The following is a 24,621-nucleotide window of genomic DNA, read 5'->3' as shown; positions in this document are numbered from 1 at the left end:
TTGCTTAGTGTTTCGTGAGGCTTTTGGAGGTCAATATCATGGTTATGATGTCTACATTGAGTCTTGAAAGTCTATCGCTCCCTTTCTAGTATAGGGCAGTCGTTAATGACATGCAACACAGTTGAGAGTCTTTGTATTATGATAATTACATTCTTTTAGTTAACTTGAAAAATGGGAAAAATCTCAACCAACAGTATTTTTTGATGGAATTGTGAAATGATTAAAAATATAAACAATTTGTTTAGAAACGCATTGTGTCTCCTTGCAAAAATGGATTTAAATGAGGTATTTTGACTTAACACAGGAGGAATGCCCTTTAATTTATAAAAAATAGTCAATAAATTTAAAAAAATGTAATTATTCTATTTCGTAAAAAAAACACAACCAAATTCGTCCAGTAATTTAAAATAATATCAATTAAACCAATAAAAATATTAATTTATTATCCTTCGATGCATGTCAGTATAATGTAGGACTAGGTAGGTACATTTTATTTAGGTGGCATTGAAATCTACTTGCCAAACCCTAAAACGATATAAGGACTGGCGCATAAGGAGAGTTTGGCAATGCATTTTGTATCATAGGCGTTAAATCGAGGTTGTCAAAATGTGGATTAATTATTGTTCCACGACAATTTCGCTGCAAAGTGATAGATAGGGTTTGGCAATACGCGACGTTCACGTAACCCTACTTATCGGAAAACAAGACACAGGAAATTTTCACTCTTACATCGATGTAGCTTTTGGTAACCGTATTATAACATCGCCCATACAGACTATACCTACAAACCCTACATATCAAAACTCAGTTCATTGCTTTGGCCATTGCCAAAAAATCACAGAAAAATAAGAGGACCAATAATGACGCCATGTATAGTGTTTTAAGTACCTAATATTGATTTTGCTAATGACGCGTGCCGCACGAAAAACAATTTGTCATAAATATTCAAGATGTGTCCATTTAGTGTTATATTTATTTTTATATTAGTAATAATAAAATATATATTCATTGAGATGTTTTCTTTTTCGAGTACAGGCATAACGTTTTTTAGTAATCTTTACAAGATATAAGAATATATTTTTATGACGCCATCACAAAAAAAATCGACGTCTCGAATGCACTTGGCAATTGACGATGTATGCAAAATTTCGTTTCACCTATTGTTGATAATACTCACCTGCACGCGTATTTTAATATTTTGATGTTACCGACCTTATTAAAAAAAAAAAAATTAGCTCATGGAATTCTATATGATATAAGAAAATAGTAGGAATAAAAATATATGATTACCGTTTTCATATCGTTACAATAAGATGATTTAAAATATGCTATTTGTTGTTATTTAGTGTAAACAGGCATTTCGAAAAACGCTGAAGACTTGATGATCAAGATGATCATTTTGAATTTCAAGAACATAGTTCAATCTTTCCAAATAATCATAGTTAATTGCATTCATTAGAGTATTGTCTTCGTTTGCTGCATTTGTGATATGAATTGCGATTATTTGACTTTTCACTTATTATGTATGCTCTTAATCACATTACTCCAGATATACTAGTATATATATTGTTTGTTCTCCCACGCTGCAGAACTAGCCTACCATTAGTAATGCCGATTGGGAGGGCCATGTTTAATGAAATCGCTTCGGATATTGATATATTCCACTTACGTGAGGGTGAATTTAGGTGGACGTTGTTTTATAAGTTTTTAAGATAGGGTCTATCAAAGTTCACTCTGTGTGCTTCCATCTACTTTTACTTTGTTATTTTATTTGATTTATTTTCTTATTTTATTACCTATTGTATTATTAACACACACTTCTCGGTATTTAAATTTTTTTAAATTATTAACACTTATTTTATGTCATGTCGTGAACGCTTTGAATTTATAATTTGTTAAGTTCATTGTGTGTAAAATAAATAAATTTGATTTGATTTGATCCTATAAATATGCACTTTGAAGTGAACGGAGAACTCTCAGCCAATGTAGCGCTTTGGAGAATCATATTTTTGTCATGATAGTTATCAGGCGCATAGAAGACTGTATCGGCATTATTCAGATTTCTTTGAAAGATTGCAAGATTCATATTATTATATTAAAGTCCCTGACGCGAAGGGGCGTTCGCATACACTCCGCTCGAGTATCCAATTGATTCCGATAAATTTCTTTGGCGGGAAGTGACCCAGAAATATCTCATGTATATTGAAAAATCTGCAAAGTGCCAGACATAAATAAAAGTCACCCGAGAGAGATAGGATTCCACTTTGTTGTTACTTTCCCGTCTTTTCTGCCGCCCTGATACTATATTTTTCTGTTTGTGTATCACTGCCAGTGATTTATATGTCGTGAACCGAAACAAACAATACTTTTTTGTAATCTAACGTTCGCTTTTTGTACACGAATTTATTATACGAGTGGGTACTAAATTTTAGAATGATCTTCGCGAAAGACTCATGATTTCAGAAGTGTACACTAAAATGCGATCTTTTCCTATTTTATAAGAAGATATCATTTTAACATAGTTAAATGTCAATTGTTACTAAAAAGATATTTTATTAATTAAAATAAATCATATAATTATGTGGAATATGTATCACAATAAGTCAAAAATATTCTGGCAATGTGTCGTATCAACAAAATAACTAATCTCGCGAAAATCAAAAAACTGAACGAACGATTCATTATCAACTATACTAGAACTATACTAGGTACATGGCTCAATGAGAAATGGGACCAGTCTCAAGAAAAAAAAACTAGAATTGATATCGCAAGGAGCGCCTTTCTCAAAATGAGACGCCTCCTTAGCAATCGAGACCTTAACCTAGGTCTGAGACTGCGTATGATACGTTGCTATGTTCTCTCAATTCTTTTCTATGGTATGGAACTATGGATGCTAAACCAAGAGATGTCAGGTCCAATTTCTTGGACTGACCGGGTGACAAATGTTGAAGTTCTCAATCGAATGGGAAAGGACCGAGAAGTTCTACGTAGTATCAATTCCAGGAAACTACAGTACCTCGGTCACATTACGAGAGGACAAAAATACAGCATTCCCCAACTTTTCATTCAAGGAAAGATCAATGGTAAGCGTAGCAGAGGACGGCGCCGCATTTTGTGGCAAAAGAACGTGATTGGTACGAGTGCAGCTCCACCGGACTGTTCTGGGTAGCAAACGACAAATCTAAGATCGCCTTGATGGTGGCCTCCGCTAGGGGATGGCATAATAAGAAGAAGATAATAGAATATAATTTTAATGTAATTCGTCAGCTAAATAAAGTCAATCCAATATTATGTAAAGATTCTTTCTACCTACCCTTTTTTCTTCTTCTCAGTTTCTTGTTCTTTGTTTCTACCAATTTTAAGTTAAACGGCCCTTCGTATTTAATTGCGTACAGCTGCAAGACTATATAATTTGTCAGCAGGTATGTACTTGCTAATCAACATATCGGGCCTTTTCTGCACTGCTAAGTAAAAAGACAGTGTTTCTGTTTTTAGTGAAGAACCCGAGATTTAAACTACCTTTCCCCTATAATTTTCTATTAAATATGGAATATTATTCCGTTTTATGTTAATTGAAATAATAACAACATAAAAAGAACTTTTTATATACCACGTTTTTAAATTTTCTGTTGAATCATATAAACTTGACAATTCTATGTATTAATAATTTAGGACAAATAAGGCAATTGTCAACAAATCATTTTTTTGCTATCTTGCAATAAGCAAACAAATATAGAATACTGTAATGTCATTTTGATTTCCATAGTAACGCACGTATATATTAATAATTAAGTTGCTAGGACCACCCCCTTAGCAACCAATAATAGTGGATTGGATTACGGATTTCTTCCGAAATAACTTTTCATACAAAACAGAATTAACTGAAAATGAATTCAATTCTACTTAAAGATGGCTAAAAGTATTAAAAGAATGCATAAGCATTGTGTTCTGATATATTCTAACAGTTTCAAATGTCTAGCTAGTTGGTAAGTTAGTTAAAATCGATTGCAAGATTTGTACTGGATAAACAACCTAACCTAACCGATTTTTTTTTAAACGGTACATGTTCAAACACGTGCGTTAACATAAATTTACTCCTTACTTCAATTATAGTTTGTCAATTTATGGCTACGGCCGTATGTTGTAGCTTTACTACTGGGGAATGCCAAAAGAAATGGCGTATTTCAAAAAAACACTACCTTATTCTTAGGTCAATAATTATTATAAACCAATCATTATTCGTAGGATGTTTATCACACTTGAATGGTCAAAGACATAGCTTATAATTAGTATCTTTAGAATTATCTTCAAAAATGTGTTTATCTTGCCCATTATTTGAATAATAAAATGTCAAATTTGGGATCACAGAGATTATCAATATAATTTTTTATCGTAAATATTTCACTATAATAATGTAAATTTAAATTATACTGATGGTTTTATAAAGGCGTTTAAAAATTAGTAAACGTAAAAAATCTTAACACCACTGCACATTTATGTACTGAAATATGACTATATTCTAAAAAATTAGAGCGAGAGGTTTAAAAGAATACTATTTTATGTAATTAAAATACTTTATGCAGTCATCGAATGTTTAAAATAAATATAAAGGATAATGAGGCTTCAAAATTATATAAATAGATTATCTACAACGTTTAAGGAATGTCCAGGATCATGCTTTGAAAATAGAACAGAAGCTCCATTTTGACCTACGCTGAGCATGTCCCCCCTTAAATAGGCAATAATTAAACCAGCTATGTTTTTGTACTCATACTATGGCTAGAGATAATCAGTTATAGAGATGTATTGTTAATGGAATCCACGTCCTTGGTTTTCAATTAAAATTCTCTTAAAGAAACACCGATTTTTATTTGTATTTATTTAACTGGTTAAATTCATGCCCCATAAATATAACCTTTCTATTATTATACTTGACCAAATGCTAATTATTCAAAATATGCGTAGGTGCTAAACGTGTTTCTGTATAATTATGAGACATGATACTTTGTCAAGTGTCAAGGGGGTCAAGTTTTTAATTTTGAAAACCTACGCATTTTTCAGTACATTAGTAAAACAACACGACACAGCTAGCAGGACGCGTCTATATTTATTAAAAAATACCAATTGTTTACAAAATAAATCTGAGTTAAAGTCTTTTTAGCTGCTGAAATAATGACTTCAAAAGCGACTTGTCAAATCAGTGTGTCTTTGCTGTCATGACATAATACTATAATATATTGGATGTACAACTTGGGCTTTCGGTAAAATACCGAAATGCAGAAATTAGACATCATGGTATGGAAAGGTTTATACTGGTTAATAACACAATTCAATATGAAAACAAAAACAGACAAATATATACAATATAAATAAGATTTCTAAAAATCGAAATGAAATGGGCAATACATAATATATCTTGAAGACACAGAACAGATAATAAATATAATTCCGATAGGCTTTATTTAATACACTTCATTTTGATGCTGGGTTTTGAATGAGTGAGTGTTCTACGATAATTGAACACGCATTATGCACGTGCAATGGTGTGTGTAATACACCAATATTAAATTAGCGTCAATGCATAAACCGAGAGCAGTTGTCAGTATTCGAGTTATGGCGTGTTCTTGACACGTGCACATCCTGGATTCTTCTTTACTCGAGATAGGTAACCTAGTACTCCTTACCCGTTAGGTATTTCAGCTCCCATTATTTCTGAGTTACCTGCTTAAAGATGAGACATTTATGCATATAAGATAAAATTCGAATAGTATCTATCAACTAGAGAGGTAGGTTAGTCAGGTAGAATCAACAAGCAAGGAATCACAATATGTTAAAATTTTTTAACGAACAATGATTTTGTCCAGACTGATTTGTTGTCTGATGTGAAAGAAATATGGGGCTAAAATGATTCAATTTTTGCTGGTTTTGGTCATTTAAGTTACGATTCTTAAAAAATTATATTTTCTGTACCTACATATACTTAAAAAAAATACGCGAGCAGTTGACAGACCATATGACATAAATGAAGTGTTCATTATATTATTATACACCGAACGCATTTTTTCCCACGTGTTTCGCTTGATAATTTTTTTATTAGCTAAAAGAATGAAATGAAAATATGTCACCCGCTCTCCGAGATAAGTAAACATAATTAGACTGTACGTGATTTGGAAGCAAATAGAAATTAAATGAATTTATGTTTGTATTTTTTCTTCTGTAAAATACAGTCTACCATTCAATTGAATGTCTACAAACGATAAATTAAACATTGCATTTTTTTTACTATCGACAAATTTTATAAGCACCTAATATTTCATATACCTATTCGGAATAACTGAGCAGTTTTTCAGATTTGTATTTTTTTTACTTTATATGGAAACTGTATTTTTTTTAAATTACCGCGCAAGAAATTTAATAGAAAAAACTGTTTTAACATGCTAACTAACGATGTATATTTTTATCTGAAATGATAAATAGTGTAGATAGTAAAATAATTAATATTAATAGGTACTATCGACCGAAGTTACTTGATGGGATTTTTATTAAAATTCGAATGGATTTAAGTTTTGTACTATTCCATTTGAGTTGTTTTTTGCGACCCGGATTTCGCCTTTCCGCGTCTTCAGGCACTGTATACACTTCACTCACCAAAAGGCAAATACACACTAACAACGAATACAATTAACTCTAACTTATATAACAAATCAATACAACAAAGTAGGCAAAAACTTTATCACCTACTTATTAAGTCGAGGATCACAATAAAAACATAACAAACAAATAATTATGAATAGTTAAAGTGTTTGTACGATAAGCGTATAAATCGTCAAAACCAATAATTAGAAACAAAAACTTGGTTAAGCTAGTAGTAGTAATTCTGACAGTTTCAAAATTAGAAGACCAAAGTGTATAGCTAAATTGAAAATAAATATAAGATAAAAATATCTTTTTATATACCACGTTTTTTTTTTAATTTTCTGTTAAATCATATAAACTTGACAATTTTATGTATTAATAAATACTTTTTTTTGTACTGATAGAAATACTGAATAAATATAGAATACTGAAATGTCATTTAGACATTTGATATTGATTTCCATAGTAACGCACGTATATGTTAATAATTTAGTTGCTAAGACCCCCTAAGCAACCAATAATAGTGTTTTACTTTTTTACGAATTTTTTTCCGAAATAACTTTCTATACAAAACAGAATTAACTGAAAATGAATTCAATTCTGCTTAAAGATGGCTAAAAGTATTAAAAGAATACATTGTCATCGTATTCTGAAAAATACTAAAATGTCTAGCTAGTCGGGAAGTTAGTTAAAAATCGATTGCAAGATTTGTATTAGACAAACAAGAATACGAGTTAATGTGGTAAAAATGATAAAGATATAAATGTATACTTATTAGAAAATCATCATTTTAATAGGATTGTTAAAAGTTACATTTTTCCCCATGAAAAACTACTCGGTACGCAGAGCAGTAAAAAAAAATTATATTTGGGAAAGTTTGTCACGCGTACGTGAAAAGGTTTGCCAACCCTGACCTATTTTATCATAAATAGTTACATAAGATTATTTATTATGTAATCCAAATTTTTTATAGAATTTTTTATATAATATGTATGTTTTTTAAGCTTTTTATAGTTACAGTTTCAATGTATCATAGTTGTAGGTATATAATATTTTAATTTATTGAAATGAAATGTATCTATATTTTTCTTGATAAAATATATATATTTTTATACCAAAAACCCTATTGCACGGTGGTATATAACCATATGGATATTCAGATAAAGAAATGTTATTTTATCGTATTATAGCTTACCTGTAAATTGGAGTGCCTAGGTCTTCTCTGTACCACAAAACTAATAACACCGCATCTCCATAATCCGAGGTGGAAATGTCGCAAGGGAGATAGACCGGCTCGCCTGCCACGGCTATGACTTGTGTCACTGGTACTGGAAAAAATAAATAAAGACATATATTAGATATAGAAAAGTTTTAGAGAGAAGAGAATGTATGAATATATAATATGAATATATTTCCAATCAATATTCGTTATAGATAATGATTTTGCGTAGGTATGTTTTTATAAAAACTTATCAAGCATAGTATATTTAAAACAATTTATGTAATTATATAATAATATGGATAGATTAAAATTCAAAAAACACCAATCAACTATAAATTCACAAAATCAATTAACTCGCTAATAAATAATTACAAGATAAAAATAACTTTTTATATACCACGTTTTTAAATTTTCTGTTGAATCATATAAACTTGACAATTATATGTATTAATAAAAAACTTTTATTGTACTTGGATAGAAATAATGAATAAATATAGAATACTAAAATGTTATTTTGATATTTCATATTGATTTCCATAGTAACGCACGTATATATTAATAATTTAGTTGCTAGGACCCCCTTAGCAACCAACAATAATAACTTTCCATACAAAACAGGATTAACTGAAAATGAATTCAATTCTGCTTAAAAATGGCTAAAAGTAATAAAAGAATGCATTGTCGCCATGTTCTGATATATTATTCTAAAAGTTTCAAATGTCTAATTCATCGGCAAGTTAGTTAAAAATCTTCAATCGTCCAATACAAATCTTGGACAAACAAGAAAAAATGTATACTGGACACACAAGAAGAAATCTGTACCGGACAATCAAGAATACGAGCTAATAAAAACGTGGTAAAATCAGGGCATAGTATAACAATGTTACGTTTCATAATATGTTAAGTATGACACTAAACTGTCATTTGGTAGCGATATGGCTATCATTTGTAAAAAGGCGCTACAATAAAATTAATGTTGGGCTTCGGCTTACGTACTTTCCGGGTATTTTGGATGGTACTGTGTTAAAATTTTTTTATATTTTCCAAGTTAAAAGCCGGTTTGAGAGTGGGTCGATTACTTGAGCCCCATATCAGTTAAAATACGACCTTATGGTGGAGCGAGTTCAAAATAAAATTTCAAGACTCCTTTATTTGAGGTTAAGTGGATACTATCATGGCGTTATCTAATTGGCTTTCTCTTTCTCTTTTAATTTGTAATATTACTGTATGTAAAAAAAATAATTTGAATCAACAGAATACAGAAAGGTGTTTAACATAATGTATTGATAATTTATCAATCGATGCGACAAACAGCTAACCATTTAGATACGTTTAAAACTATAAACTCAATTATTTACAGCTTTGACCTATCGTGCATGATCCAGTTAACTGTCCCAATAGATAAACATTGATGTTCTTAAACCAAACTTCCCTATTAATTCTGTAGTATTCCGGTTCGGCGGAGGATAGGTATTGCAGTTGAAAGACGGTAGTAGTTGTTCGTAATGATGGAGGAAGCGATAATTTATTTACTGTTTCAAACAACTACAAGAGTACAATCGATGCAATATAACAAAATAAATATAACGGTAATTCGGTGCGATGTGCCTTTAACGGAAACTTGTAATCGAGTGAGATGTCAAATCAATTCTGACCCGCTATTTATTGACCGGCGCACTGTGAAATAATATGTCTGACTATATACTGACTGATTGTACATGAAAATGAATATTTAATAAATTAATATTATTATAATTGAGATCTGGGTTACAGGAATCCAATGACAGTCACAATTCTTTAATACAAAGAATCTATTCCCTAACGAATAGTTATTATATTGACATGTCTAATACCTCCATTTAGACACTAAAGTATATGAACTTTTTGTGTACTTACTTAACATGTTTTTCATAATAATATTATCTATTATTATGCTGCTTTCATTGCAAATTTTCTTTTTTGATTCCTAATTTAATAATGCTAATTTGTATTTCGTTATAGTATTATATTTTAACATGGTGTAATATTTTATATTATTTAATTTTTTGTGCTTTGTTTTTGATCTTGATATTGGTAAAAATAACTGAATAATTGAATAAATATACATATAATATTTTTAAAAACACATTTTGTTCAAATTTAATGAGTTTACCTTTGGTTTTATGTCCCTAAGTCTAAATAATATACTTGTAATCCAATTATGTTTCACAAATAATTTAATAATAATACATGAAACCAACACTCACTTTTTGGTAAAACATCATAATATTTAAAACAAATGGAAAAATTTTCCAACATTTGTGGGCAACAAAAAAATGACATAACGGAAAAGAGGTTGTCAGTAAATTTTTAATTTCACGTCATTAATGTTCTGTTTATAGCCAGGCCAACAACATCCGCTGAAATTTAAATTATGCTGTATGGACGTTTTATGTAAAACACCCTGTAAACGGGAAAAATATTTTGTTTCGAATTAGCGACGAAGTTAATATTTTTTTTTATAAAAATGGAAGTGCGGGCGATTGAATTATGTTCGTGAAAATTAATACACAAAAACATGAATTAGATTTTCCTTTTTGTTCCATAAAAATAACTCAAATGCTTACACTTTTACCGGTAATATTAAACCTTTTCTATGCGTCACGATATTAATATGGCAGTATCTGACAGGCCGCAGATTTTTAACGACACACGTTGATATTAAAGCAAAGCTCTTACTACAATTATTATTGTTGTAATAACGATAATTTGTGGCTTACTGTTTCAAAATTATTATTTGAGCTTTTGTGGAATATGCGGTAGATCTATTCCTTTCGATTCAAGTAAAAGATGCGCATGTAAATCAAAGTTTCCAAGACTTGTCTGAGGGACCTTTCAACTCTTGGTAATTTATTATTTCCTACTACGTCAGTAGCGAGTTGCTCGGTCAAATGCAGAAGAAAACTGAATGCATTATGTCCCAGTTTGTCATTAAACAAGATAAGCTAGTTAAGTTTCTGATGTTGAGAGGCTTGCGCGTGCTGAAGTTGGTTCCAGGTTATCCACTCATGCACTAGTAGGTAAATAGTTTTGGAGTGTCACTCTTACTGTTACACTTAGGTTAATATGAATGATGGAGCTCATACGGAGCCCCGTATTGAGTTCTTGCTTGGACGACGACCACACTATAGCAAGTTGACCCTGTTGTTGTCTACAAATAACTGCTTGTTATTAAATCACGGTCTATTGATGACCAGGGATTGTTGAGTGCCTTGATGACAATAGTAAATAAAGATTTTAGGTATGACATATTTTGGCGGGCTTAAGGAGGGAATTGGGATTATAATTGGCCCAACCAATAATTATTCAAACATATTTCACTATATTGTGTTTACTTTTTTGGATTAGCAAATTATTCGACAGTGGCTTGTAATTTAAGAATGATATTAGTCGCAAAGTTTGTAAGTGTGGCCTGTCGATCACAGCCTCATATAGCAAGATAACTTTCTGAATGCATAAAACCAGTTAAAGTTATTTTAAAATATCATGGTTATCTTTTGAAAAGTCAAAAAATTGAATATCTATAACTCGTAATTATCAATATTTATCAAAATGTATGTTTATCGGCGTACCATAACTCTGGACATTCGGTAGAGGGCGATCATGACCGTACTGGTATATGGAGTCAATGTTTGGGTGTTTAAAGAATGAAAATACATTTTGAGTGGAGGTTTTTGAGATGTGGTCACATTACTAATGAGAAGGTTTCAAGACAAGAGAGCTTGTAGCTTCTACCGAGTGCAGAAAAGTTGCATAATTCAGTCATAATTTGCAAAATGAGAATAATGATTTACTCTAACACATAATGTACTGGAAGGTAAATAGCAACAGAAGTGTAGGTGGAATGGAATTCTTTTGGCTACACTTTGGCGGAAGAGGGAACGAAGAAAAGAAGAAGGAGATAATCTTCATTACTAAGGACAACGGCAAAGAATAAGCAAAATCATCACATCAATAATATTGATACTATGTGAATCGTATAGTTTTGATAGTGGTTAATTTCACTCGTGCTACGATTTCAATTAGCATTCAATGGACGTTTGTACATTGTTTAAATCTCTACATGACGTATTAAATATTAAAAAAAACACGATTAATGACACTTTGAAAAAAAATCAGGTAGGTATGGCATTCCAACAATTACGTTCCTTAAAACTACTAATATTTTAGGGTTTTCCGATAGTAATTTTGGATGACATATTATTTTTATTGCACCCTTCAATTAATACCGAATGATTTCTTTATAATGTTGATTATATGGTAGTCACAGCGGATTCTTTATTTTTTTCAAAACTATGAAAGTGTTAGTGAGATTTTTCGAAACTATGAGAATTATGTTGTATGTAGTTAAATTATTTATATTAAAATTTATTAATGATACTTCCTAGTATTAGGTACATATTTTATTTAACTTTTCAGATGTTACGGTATTGAAAATTCTTTATTAATCATTAATTTTAAATGTGCTTGAAAGTGTGTGTATTATTTGGGAAACGCATTAGTCACGGAGACTTGAAGCTTTCGAGATGTGGCTGTATAGGCGCATCCTCAAAATTTCTTGGACTGACCGGGTGACAAATGTTGAAGTTCTCAATCGAACGGGAAAGGACCGAGAAGTTATACGTAGTATCAAAACCAGGAAACTACAGTACCTCGGCCACATTATGAGAGGACAAAAATACAGCATTCCTCATTTTGTCATTCAAGGAAAGATCAATGGGAAGCGTAGCAGAGGACGGCGCCGCATTTCGTGGCTTAAAAACCTCCGTGATTGGTACGAGTACAGCTCCACTGAACTGTTCCGCGTAGCAGATGACAAAGATTAAGATCGTCTTGATGGTGGCCGACCTCCGCTAGGGGATGGCACAATAAGAAGAAGATTAGTTGAAGTATGGTCTTATGATGGAAAGAGTTCAGAAGAAATTCTGCAGACTCCTGTACTTGAGGCCATATGGATGCAATCTATAGCGCTTTATCTAACATATTTTCTTTTAGATGTACTGACATACTGTAGGCTAAAAGTTAAAAATGATCTATTCATATTTTTGGCTACGTATTTTTTTCGATGTATACGTAGTGTAAATGTGAACTCTTCCATTCTTGGTGGTTTTGAACTGTTTGTCCCTGATACCTATCTTAAACATAATCAAAAACATAAAATATTTGTTCTTCCAAGGTGTTGAACTGACTTGGCATTGGTAATGCCAATTGGGCGGGCAATAACTGTGTTCAAACAAATCACTTCAGATATTGATATATTCCACCTACGTGAGGATTAGTTTAAGTGGACGTTGTTTTATATTTTTTTCAGAAGCTTAACTGTTTCGGTGTACCTCAATGTACTTCGTAATTTTTGTGTTTACTCTTTTACTAATAGTGCTTATAATTTTTTTTTTCTTTGTTTTTTGATTGAAATAATATTCTTTTCGTATCATGTTTTGAACTTCTTGAATTTTAAATTTGTTTGTTTACTACTATGTGAATAATTACATTTGTATTTGAATTTATTAACACATACCTTATAGTAAAGATGTTAATCCTTAAGTAAAAATTCCAACTAGGAGCTACTATGATAATAAGACATCAGCGTGTAACGGAAGATATATTATTAATTATTGCGTGTTTATTTTGTGTTTATCAGCATAGTGTGGAAGACAAACTTATATAATAGTAAAATGTAAGCTATTTGATGTTAAAGCTTTATTCTAAATGTAGGAGAGGAAGGGCTTAAATAATTATTTTAGAAAGCTTTTCAGAGAAAAGCTTTACGATCTTTCAAAACAACAGAGGTACTAAAATATTTAGTAAAGCTTGTTTTGTGTTATATCAATTATTATAATATATATCATTAGAATATTATATAGATAAGTATGTTGTATAATATAATATGATTGATTAAAATTCAAAATTTGGTAAACTTTACAAATTAAAAATTTAAGACGTTCACAACATGACATTTAAAAACAAGGAAATAATAATATTAAAACAGTATAAAAAACAAATAAATAGATTCTGTATTAAAACACAGAATAAAGAGTAAATACAAAAATTATAACAATAATACTATCGACTGAAGGTAATTGAAGGAATTTGAATTTAAATTCTAATGGATTTAAATTTTGTACTATTCCATTTCAGTCGTTTTTCGCATAGTTAGTGTGTATTTGCCTTTTGTGAGTGTAGACAGTGCCAAAAGATGATAAAAAGCGAAACCCGGATCGCAAAAAATGACTCAAACGGAATAGTACAAAACCTAAACCCATTACAAAAATTATAATTTCGATACATTGTTAACTGATCGACTGACATAAACGAAACCGGTCCTGGTTAGTATTGAAATATTAGGAATAAAAATTACACATTGTATCAGTAAGTAATACTTTGATCTACGATACAAAATCTGATTGCAAATACTAATACTAAATAATTACAAGATAAAAAGAACTTTTTATATACAACGTTTTAAAATTTTCTGTTGAATTATTATGCTCAATATGCTCAAACTTGTACTTGATATGAAGTAAATAAAAAAAAACAAATATAGAATACTCAAATGTCATTTTGATTTCCAAAGAAACGCATGTATATATTAATAATTTAGTTGCTAGGACCCCCACTTAGCAACCAATAATAGTGGATTGGATTACGGATTTCTTCCGAAATAACTTTTCATACAAAACAGAATTAACTGAAAATGAATTCAATTCTATTTAAAGATGGCCAAAAGTATTAAAAAATGCATTGGCATCGTGTTCTGATATATTCTAAAAGTTTCAAATGTCTAGCTAGTAGGGAAGTTAGTTAAACATCGATTGCAAGATTTGTACTGGACAAACAACCACCGGACAAAGAAGAATACGAGCTAATAAAAACGTTGTAAAATACAATAATTGGTACTTAATTTCGTCACAATAAGATGGGATCCACATAGCTTAGTGGTTAGTGCACATGGGTGCGGGTTCAATCTCGTTGGGTGTCATATTTTTTTCAAAAAGAATTTTTCTATCGTTTATATTTTTCTAACGTCTTAAAATGAATAAATTATGTATGTTCAGTAAAAAATGTGTGTACTTATGCACGCGCATTAGAAGTTATACTTCTTTGGCGTAACAAAACAAAAACAAAACTAGTGATAAACTAGATTCTTCGACTAGCTCTTAATTATCTTGTTAAATTACACACTCAAGAAAAAGGACCGCTTACTGGAACGCCGTTGGTTTATTTCTATACACTTTAACTTATATTACTAAATTATATAATTATTTATCGTTGTTTTTATTTTTAATGTCACAACTGCCACTATGATGTATAATAGTTTGTTCACGTAAGGAATTGCAACTGGCCGACAATAAAAAATTTGCTGCCTAGCAACGGAACAATTCTAAACTATAATAATATACAGTATAATCGTCACTATTGCAGTATTATTATGTGGCGTAATGGTTGTGCGTTCGGCTGATAACCGAACAATCGTTGGTTTGAATCCAATCGAGTAAAAAATAAATTATGTGTTACATGTCACACGCCAAAAATACACTTGATTTTCCAAACGCGTCTAAATAAATATATCTTCAAAAAATGTCGCACAATCGGTAAACGGAGAAAAAGATGATATTATTTTATTTTACGAGGTGACACGATACCCTCTGGGTAGTAATAGAGGAAGGTTTTATCTAACAATAAGTAATGATACTCTGAGTTTTCTCAAAATAAGTGATTTATTGATTTTTCGATATTTTTAATAAAGTGCCGTCAAAATTGATGGGTAAAAAATGGTATGGCACGTTTCCGCATTATTCGAAATCTAATAAAATATTAATGACCTTTTAACGGCTTTTTAAACTGTCACTGTTTTTACTACAATACCGCCGTAAGTACTTCAACACGTCGACACGTTTTCAATAAAGAATCGCTAGGGGTAACAAAGCGCTTAAAATCAATCCATATCCTGTACAAATATAAGCTTCGTGCGTTCAATGTATCGATTGACCAGCATGGGAATAGTTTGTTTGTAAATTCTACGGAATTGACAAAAGCTTTGATGAAAGCTCAAAAGAAAATTTATTCACTTTTGATCATTAATTATATGTAGTATATTTTTGATGAAAGTTATGTAAAGATTTCAATCACTGTTGGTATAATAATAAAAACCGTTTTCCATTCAACTGAAACATTAAGTCTCCTACATTAAACAAATTTTATCATTTGATTGGTTTTAAGTGTGTTTGTACATTACTGGCGTGGTACCTTTATTACACTATGGTATATTTTTAATTAACTATTTCTTTTATTCAACGAATAATTCACAAGATTTAAAAATGTACCATTCTAAATATTGAACATACTATTACATAATTTTGTAAAACACTTTGAGAAAATATATGATAACCAATAGAAAAAATCTCTTTTGAAAAAAGTAAGCCACCCGGCTGGAATCGAACCAGCATCTCTTGGGTTTACGCCCCCCGTCCGCGCATTATCCTCTATGCTAATGCTCCGCAACCTTTTCTCACCCATGGCACACCAAAGGTATTCCCAGAATTCCGCGGCACACTACGGGTAAAATAATTTATACATCAAAATATGGACCCCCACATGCTAAAGCGGCCGCCTTACCTATCGCTTAGGTTAAAGACAGTGTGATACTCTAAAGTAGGTAGTGTTTTTCAAATGGTGTTAGAGGTAAAATTAATGGTATACATTGTATGTTTAGCTATTTTTTTTGTATTTCTTGATACAAACACTCCCCAATCGCATATTTAAAAATATTAGTAAAAGTAGTCGCAGTCGAATTTTTTTTAACCATTAGAGAAAATTTGTAATTTGTGTTTATCTCACTTATCTGGTTGATCTGCTACGGTCCCCTGAAACCTGGCCCTCTAGACTAGAGCTCTGACGAAAGAGAAATCCGAAGTTTTAATCACCTGTCAAGTATTACTGCTTATCATTTTTAATTATAGCTTGAGTTGAAAAAGTTGCTCACATAGGTATATGTCGTATAAAATGGAAGCTGAACTGCGATATCTGAGGATATTCTTTATTAACCGAAATCCAGAACACAATGCGTCGCGGCACACCTAGCATCGTCTTGCGGCACACCGGTTGCGGAGTACTGCTCTATGCTAAAAGACGACGAACTAATTGCGACAAATTTAAACTATTGGGCTTTTTAATACCTGCTCCTCAGCGCTTTTCGAAATCAAGCTACTTTGGCAATCGGTTTTTGTTTATTAAATTCAACCAGAGTGCCAGCAGTAGTAGTAGAAAATCACTCACAGTTACGTGTAATTCAGTTTATAGAGTACCATAGGAACGGCAAAATTCTTAGTTGCATTGATATTGCTTGCTATCATTGAAACAGGTAATGTAGCAAACAATACTAGCACATGTCCGAATTACTCTTGGTGCTACTGTAGAATGCCGACAGAAGTGTAGAATGATTGCCAATGACTTCAACCATGTAAAATTTACAAATAAAAAGTAGACAGACATAATATTATTATAATGTAACGAATAAATTTAATAATCTTTCAAATCAATGAGATAGTCATACTGATTAAATTCAAGCGCGTACCCCTCTACTCGGAATTTATATGATCTTTCAGATATAAAGTAATAATTTTTCCGCAATATAAACAATAGTTGGATGTAAGCACGCGTCTCTCTCACCACTCTACCGCTGCTAACTGATTACTTTACCAAATTTTATTCAATTGACTTATTAGTTCCAACTATGCCAATGCGATTGGCAATTATTGGATGAAGGCACACGCATATTTATATTTACTATACCTCACCATTCCGCCGCTACTTGACTACTTTACCACCCTGTTATTAAATTGTATTAAATTAGCTCCAAATAAACTGGTGCAATCATCAATAGCTTAATGTAGGTGTGTGCCCTTCTATCCGCACTTCACCCTACCACTACATTATTGATCTACACCTACTCGTGATATTTTTTTGGAAGTGCGATATTTTTAATAAGTTTTATCATAACTTTAGAAACTTTTCAGATATCGAATTGGTACTTATACTAAATTGGTACCAATAACGTAGTTTTATAAATATGCTGGGTAAGAATGGAATAAAGAGACAAATATAATGTTGTGCCAAAGTATTATAAGAAAGCCAAAGCGCTGATCAAAAGGCATTTAAATTGAATTAATAATATGGACGGCATAGTCTAGTGCGTAAGGCACTGTCCTTTTATTTGTAATATATTTATGTAATATACCATATAAAATGAAACGATTTTACTGTGTCTTCATGTAAAATATATTTAGGTATGTATATTTAAACATAATATTATGACTGTTTCTTCTCTTCTTGGTCGTGCACTCATGGCTGAGGATCGTGTCAGCTCCTTCACTTGGTCGCTCCATCGCTTAGACGCTATTCCTCTGCTTCGCCTTCCCTAGAGGCTACTCAAAACTACCAGTCTCTCCAGGTTGTCCGATCCGCGCCTGATAATATGTCCAAAAAACTGCAGAAATCTTCTCAGACATATCGTCGAGAGCCGTTCCTTCAACTTCAGTCTCTGGATGATTGACTGGTTTGTTTAAAATTTATAATTGTTTAAAAAAACATATTATACAGAAAGCTTTGGCAAAAAGACAATCATTATAAAATCGCACAGAGGAGCTTGAATTTATTATTTTGTACTGATACAGAGAGCATAAAATAAAACATTTCTCTGCTAATAATATTCTATTGAAGTCTATATTGTGAGATTATAATATAATATAAAGTTCTTGGTATGAAGAGAGCTCCAACAATTCAGAAGTTGATATCAACAGTATGGAATTTGAACTCTGTTTGATTGTATACATACGGCTGGTATAGATGATAGCACACTTGCAAGGAGGCATAAGAGTTAATGTCATACGTTAAAGGAATTTTAATACAACTTCTCGTACATTAGGAGAAATAGAGAATAATATCTTCATTTAAACATAATATAAACGTGCCTATGTACATATTTTTGCTTTAACCCTCTATGTTTGTCAAATTCCCGAAAAGCAGGAAGTTTATTAATTAACATACCTACTTTAGCTAAAAATAAAAAATACACATTTACATACCATATAATAATACATAAAATTATGACTCTTGAGATAGGTATATATAAATATAAAGAAAAAAAACATTTTTTTTTCTTCTTCCTCATGCTACAGCCCAGCAGAGACATGAGCTGAATAGTCCATTATCCTGCTATTTTGTAGATTATGAAAAAGCTTTCTACAGTCCACACCGCTCTTCTCTCTGGAGGATACTAGGAATATACGGGATCTCCCCCAAGATCATTGCAATAATCAAATGCCTGCAGAATAGCAAATAGCGAAGAGCGAATGCTGTGTCAAAATTGGTGACACTATCATGGAATGGTTCGCGATTACGACCGGAGTCAGACAGGGTTGTGTCCTTGCTCCGTTTCTCTTTATCAACCTCTTTGACTTCATAAATACCACCTGACCGAGGCGTATCTGTTACCCCCACGGTGAAGCTATGCAACTTGGAATACGCCGATGACGCTGTCCTATTCGACAACTAAATCGAAAGCATTTAAAATGACCTATAATAGAGTGTATACGGCGGAGCTACGGTGTGCTAGTTTGAAGTGGAAGGAAGCAAGAAGATTTGCAAGGAACAGGAATTCTTAGAGGCGCCGCCTGGTAAGGCCGAAGAAGAAGAAGACAACTTTATATATTAAGTATTTTCATTAAACCCTGATGCGAAGTGAGCTACTTACATTTGTGAAGTACCTACATTTCTTTAAAATATATATAAATGAGTTTTCAATACCTAGTGATATAATATTTTTTATTTAGGTAAACATAAAATACTGTACTACTGCCAAATAACTAGTCTCACACTACAGCACATTCTTCCACGTAGGAAGCAGTACCAGGTAACTAGTAGGTAGTTAATTTACATACTAATAATATCATTATGTACATTAATTATTAGTAATCAGATAAAGGTGTTAGTACGACTGTTATAATAATATTATACAAGTTCTAAAAAGCTTATTATAAATACTTTGAGTATGTATAGCATCCTTTGTGGTATATTATTGATTTAAGTGGTATAATATGATGTTCTTCTAGGGTTAAGGACTGTTGGGGTGAAATGTCACACCTTAACATGCGTAAGAAAGCTTAAATCCGGCTTACATGGGTTATTAATGAAGTATTTGGCATAAATGTAATTATATGTGGCAGGATATGGAGGAGGCTTACGCTAGAAGAACGAACGATGTGATGATATTATTGTAATGAAGTTCGGTTACTCTGAATTATTCACGGAAATTCTACGTAGTATGTTTTAAACATATTCGATTAACAAAATAAATGGAGGAAGGTTATTTAAATATGGGATGAGATTGGAAATTCATAGTATGTTTTCATAATGTATCATTTAAATAAGTTATTTAATTTATTTTGAAATATCAAATTACAAATACATGAATTTATAACAGATAATATTATTACCATTTTAATTTTCAATGTGTTTTGGTTTTATTTAAATTTGTGTGTAAATTTGACAGAGATAATAATATATTATTATATATTATATTATGTTTTTTCGATAAAACAATTATTCAAAAATTCTATGAACATTAATAAAGGAAGACAATATTAAATATAAGCTCCAACAATATGACATACATTAAAGTATTATATGACAATGATTGACAACGTAGATATTACATTATTTGCTTAGATAAAATATTATGTTGTTATTTTGCTGTTAAACCTTATCGTATATAAATATTTTTATTTATTGCGATAACACATATCTACTGTACAGTGATATAATATTTTTTATAATACAATACTAGCTGCCCGTTACAACTTCATATGGGAACAAATTTTGTGTGTGTGAAATTTACTATTTTTTAGTAATGACAAATAAAATTGGTATTGTAAAAATTTCAAGTATGGTTTTAATATTACACAAAAGTGAAATAATACATAGACGTGTTGGGTCACTACTGTGGTATTCGATGTGTGGATTGAGGATGATGATAATGAAGTCTATGATGTAGCAGGGTGAGATTTATTGGCAGCGTATCGGTACAATAGTATATTATACAATGATAGTACATATAATCTACTGAGATAGTTACGAGCTAGGTACTTGGATTCGAGTGACATTTAGATAAATTATTCTTCGTTATTTATACAATAAAAAGTAATAAGTACATTAACATTAAATTCTGTTACATAATCATATTGGACTAATTATAGAGTCAGCGTTTTAAATCGAGTAGCGAAATGAAATATTATTTATTATTACAGTCGTAAGAAAATATGATACCATGAAAAATGATTATTCGGCTAATACACCGAAATGATATAATGTGCTGTGATATGATGTAATAATATACCGTATCTAATATTGCCAATCAACTTGCTGATCTAGGTAAGAGTTGTTTGCTGGAAATTGATTTGCTGGGAATATATTACTGCAGAGTAATTTGATACATTAAACAATAGATATCTGATCGCTATTACTATGCAGCTACAGACATACAGTAAAAAGATGTTGTGAATGAGTTTATATAGTTTAGCTTGCCCACTTCATACCCATTTTTGTTAGATGACTATTTTTAAGGACGTATCGTAATTCGACAGAGAAAATACATACACAAAGTTCTAAGTACTCAAGTTTTTCTGCTCAACCGATTTAACCTTGCCCACTCGACGTGCAATTTTGTTAGATATGCAATAATGCTTATATCTAAGCTCAAAAAAAAAATAATGAAAAACTTGTGATAAGTAGACAGAGAAAATACATTTTTAAAATTCTCAGATGACCCAGTTGTTCCGATTGGTTGTAAAATTCGTTGCAATCTATAAACAAAAATTCGTTTTAAAATTGACAGTTCCTGATATTAGATAATCAAATTATCATTTCAACGTTGTTTGTGTGAAAGTAAAATAAAAGGTTTTCGTGTTTTTTTAAGCTCTTGCATAAAATGAATGGCTATCAGAGTAAAATATTTTGAATTTGGAATAGCTAGGTACATATAGAAATTCATTATATATCGGAAAATACTCCTTAAATTTTTATATTAAATTAATACTATATTATGACTAGCAGAACCAGCTAGTGACAGCTAGGCATTTCGCTAGATCTCGAAGACAGCTTGGCGTCTTAACAAAATAGTAGTGGATTTTCATTTAATTATGAAGTGATTCTAAAAAATATATAGGTAGTGATGGCGCAGTTTGATATATCGGTGATTTATCACATTAACGATTTGCATGTAGATACTGCCAATGTAAATAATATTTTTTTTCATATCTATAAAAAATAAATGCTTGCAGCTATAGAATAATATTAAAAGCAAATCAAATTTTAAATAGTTTTTTTAGCCTTAACTTTACTAATATAAAGTTTTCCGGTGCGGTACTGAACGTTCATATCGAAACCAATGTAAATAAATGAAGTAATGCATAGATCTGTGAGGAATGAAATTAGCTTGGAAAGGACTTCATTTAGCAGTGGATTGATCCAAGCTGATGATGATAATTATGACAGGTATATATAATCACCAATAAGAATTCATAGAAACCCAAAATAACGGAATCCAGTAGTGAATTGGTGTAGGTTGATAATGATATTGACAATATAAATGGATATTTATATAATATAATATATATTTTTTAGGCAGATGTATAATATCACTAATTTTGATAAATATAACAATTCATGATGGTAATGCGGTCAGGTTAGAGAAGCCTTCAACCAGCAGTGGATTTATATAAATAGGTGGATATTATCAAAAAATATCATCCGTTGTTAAAATAATGTTATCTTTCACTATTTAAAAATAAAATTATAAAGTATTATTAGAGTATTTCAAAAAAAATATTCAAAGTTGTTTCAATGTTGCAAAAATAATCAGTTAATTCAAATTTGGCGTATTGTGTAATCTGTGAAAATTGGTAGAGTCAAATATAGGTATTTAGATTAGTAAGTATATTTAATTAACAAATAGTATGTGAACAGTCGTAAAGAGGTTTTTTAAAAAAAAAAATATTTCTTAACGTGCTCTATGGAATAAAGCTAGTGAAGGCGTTGTGATAGAACGTGTACATAGTGAATTGTACTTAGATTATAGTTTTTTCAACGTTAATGCGTACATACGAAATTTTAATGAAAATAATCGGTTATATCTGTCAATAGACGATTAAAAGGTCTTGAGCGACGAAAACACTATTTTTTAGATTAAGAGAAATTTAAGTGAAAATGTTAAAATATCAACAAAGTGTCGTTTAAATTATAAATTAGTGTGCTATCAAAGCTATTTTGGGATAATAATAATAATATAAGAGATCGATAGTAGAAACTTTGCTGCCACTAGCTTCCAAAATTGATTAAACCACTAAACAAATTGACGCACAAGCATTACAAAATTATGAGAATAGGTTAAATAAACCTAAAATAGTTATAATTTAATTGATATTATGTTAAATTTTTCACAAGTATTTATGTTTTTTGAAAGTCTTTATTTCCAGTTGGTCAATAAAACCAAATTAATTATGAAGTTAAGCTTTAACAGTTATAAGCTAATTTTACAAATGTAAAAATTGATTGTTTAAAACAAAAGACAAAAGGCTTTCAAGAAAAACAATATGAAATTCATTCATAAGACCGGCACGGAGTATAAAAGAAAATAACCTAATTACGGCGCGCTTAGTTCGGTCAATTTCCGGAAAATTTTCGCGGCGCTACCGACGGGAAAATTCCGAAAAACGTTCCTGATTATTTTGTACCAAAGAAGAAAATACTTAACTCATTCCAAAAAAAGCGGAGAGCGTGTATTTTTTGAAAGTTTACAATTTGCAAATATAAAAAAAATACACAAATCCTAGCAAACGATAGAACTTTTTTGTCTGAAGCAAGCTCCGATTAATATTTAGGGGAATCTGTTCTTTAGGGACTGGTGGAATGAGAGTATTTTCCCCTGTCATACTGGATGGGAGTTGTGCCTTATTTTGTCTTGTAGATGAAAATTTAATTTTGCCTTTTTAAGGCAGAAACTTTGGGAGTATCGGGGCTGTGGGGGTTGGGGGTTGAATAGGAGGTCGAAAGAATTAAAACAACGATTCCCAACATTGCCTCTACTCAATATTATTTTAAATAATTTATTTCACATAAATATTTCTTTTCCAGTTCATAAAATATTTTATCAATATAATTAATTGATCATCATAAATTCACAAGTTAAAAAGTTATAAAATTATATTATTCCAATGAAAGTATTCCCATTATTGAGATATTATCATTAATTTAAAATATTATGTTGTCTACAAATTGGAATATTTAAATATCTAGTCGATATAATTATATCTATTGCGGTTTTTATACCATTTATTATTGATTTTTGCCACTTTAAAAATAATTTTATTTCAGGAATCTTTACAAAATTATTTTTAGTCCCTTCATTACTGACAATCAAGATTGATGCAATAGTACACTTTTTTATATATTTATTATTGTAATATTTTCAAATAATACGTGAAGTGAGGCGTATCAATTTTTGATAAAGCATTATATTTGGACATAGTTATCCAGAAAGTAGCCAGTCCACAAAAAATAAAAAAATGAGATATGATAAGGTTCTCTCTACGTTTTTCTGAAAATAGCCAAGTCGCAAACAAAATATTCTTGAAATAAAATACTATTTACAATTTTTCATTTTACATACA

The 24,621-nt window shown here is 30.8% G+C and overlaps 1 protein-coding gene across 1 annotated transcript in view; it reads right to left on the bottom strand.

Annotated features, from left to right (window-relative positions):
• Window positions 1-21,493, bottom strand: part of LOC147071519 (adhesion molecule nephrin-like) — a 488,003-nt gene extending 466,510 nt beyond the window's left edge. The window contains exons 1-2 of the mRNA XM_085947963.1: window positions 21,490-21,493; window positions 7,832-7,964 (exon numbers count right to left, since the gene is read on the bottom strand). Of these exons, the coding sequence (XP_085804089.1) occupies window positions 7,832-7,964; window positions 21,490-21,493 (137 nt within the window). The remainder of the gene's footprint in view (window positions 1-7,831; window positions 7,965-21,489) is intronic.
• Window positions 21,494-24,621: the final 3,128 nt, after the last annotated feature.

The sequence above is a fragment of the Rhyacophila brunnea genome, unplaced genomic scaffold (genome assembly GCF_057557595.1).
Source record: "Rhyacophila brunnea isolate RB1 unplaced genomic scaffold, BYU_Rbru_1.0 scaffold_20, whole genome shotgun sequence".
NCBI classification, from domain to species: Eukaryota; Metazoa; Arthropoda; class Insecta; order Trichoptera; family Rhyacophilidae; genus Rhyacophila; species Rhyacophila brunnea.
This window is presented reverse-complemented; position numbering and strand designations above follow the sequence as displayed.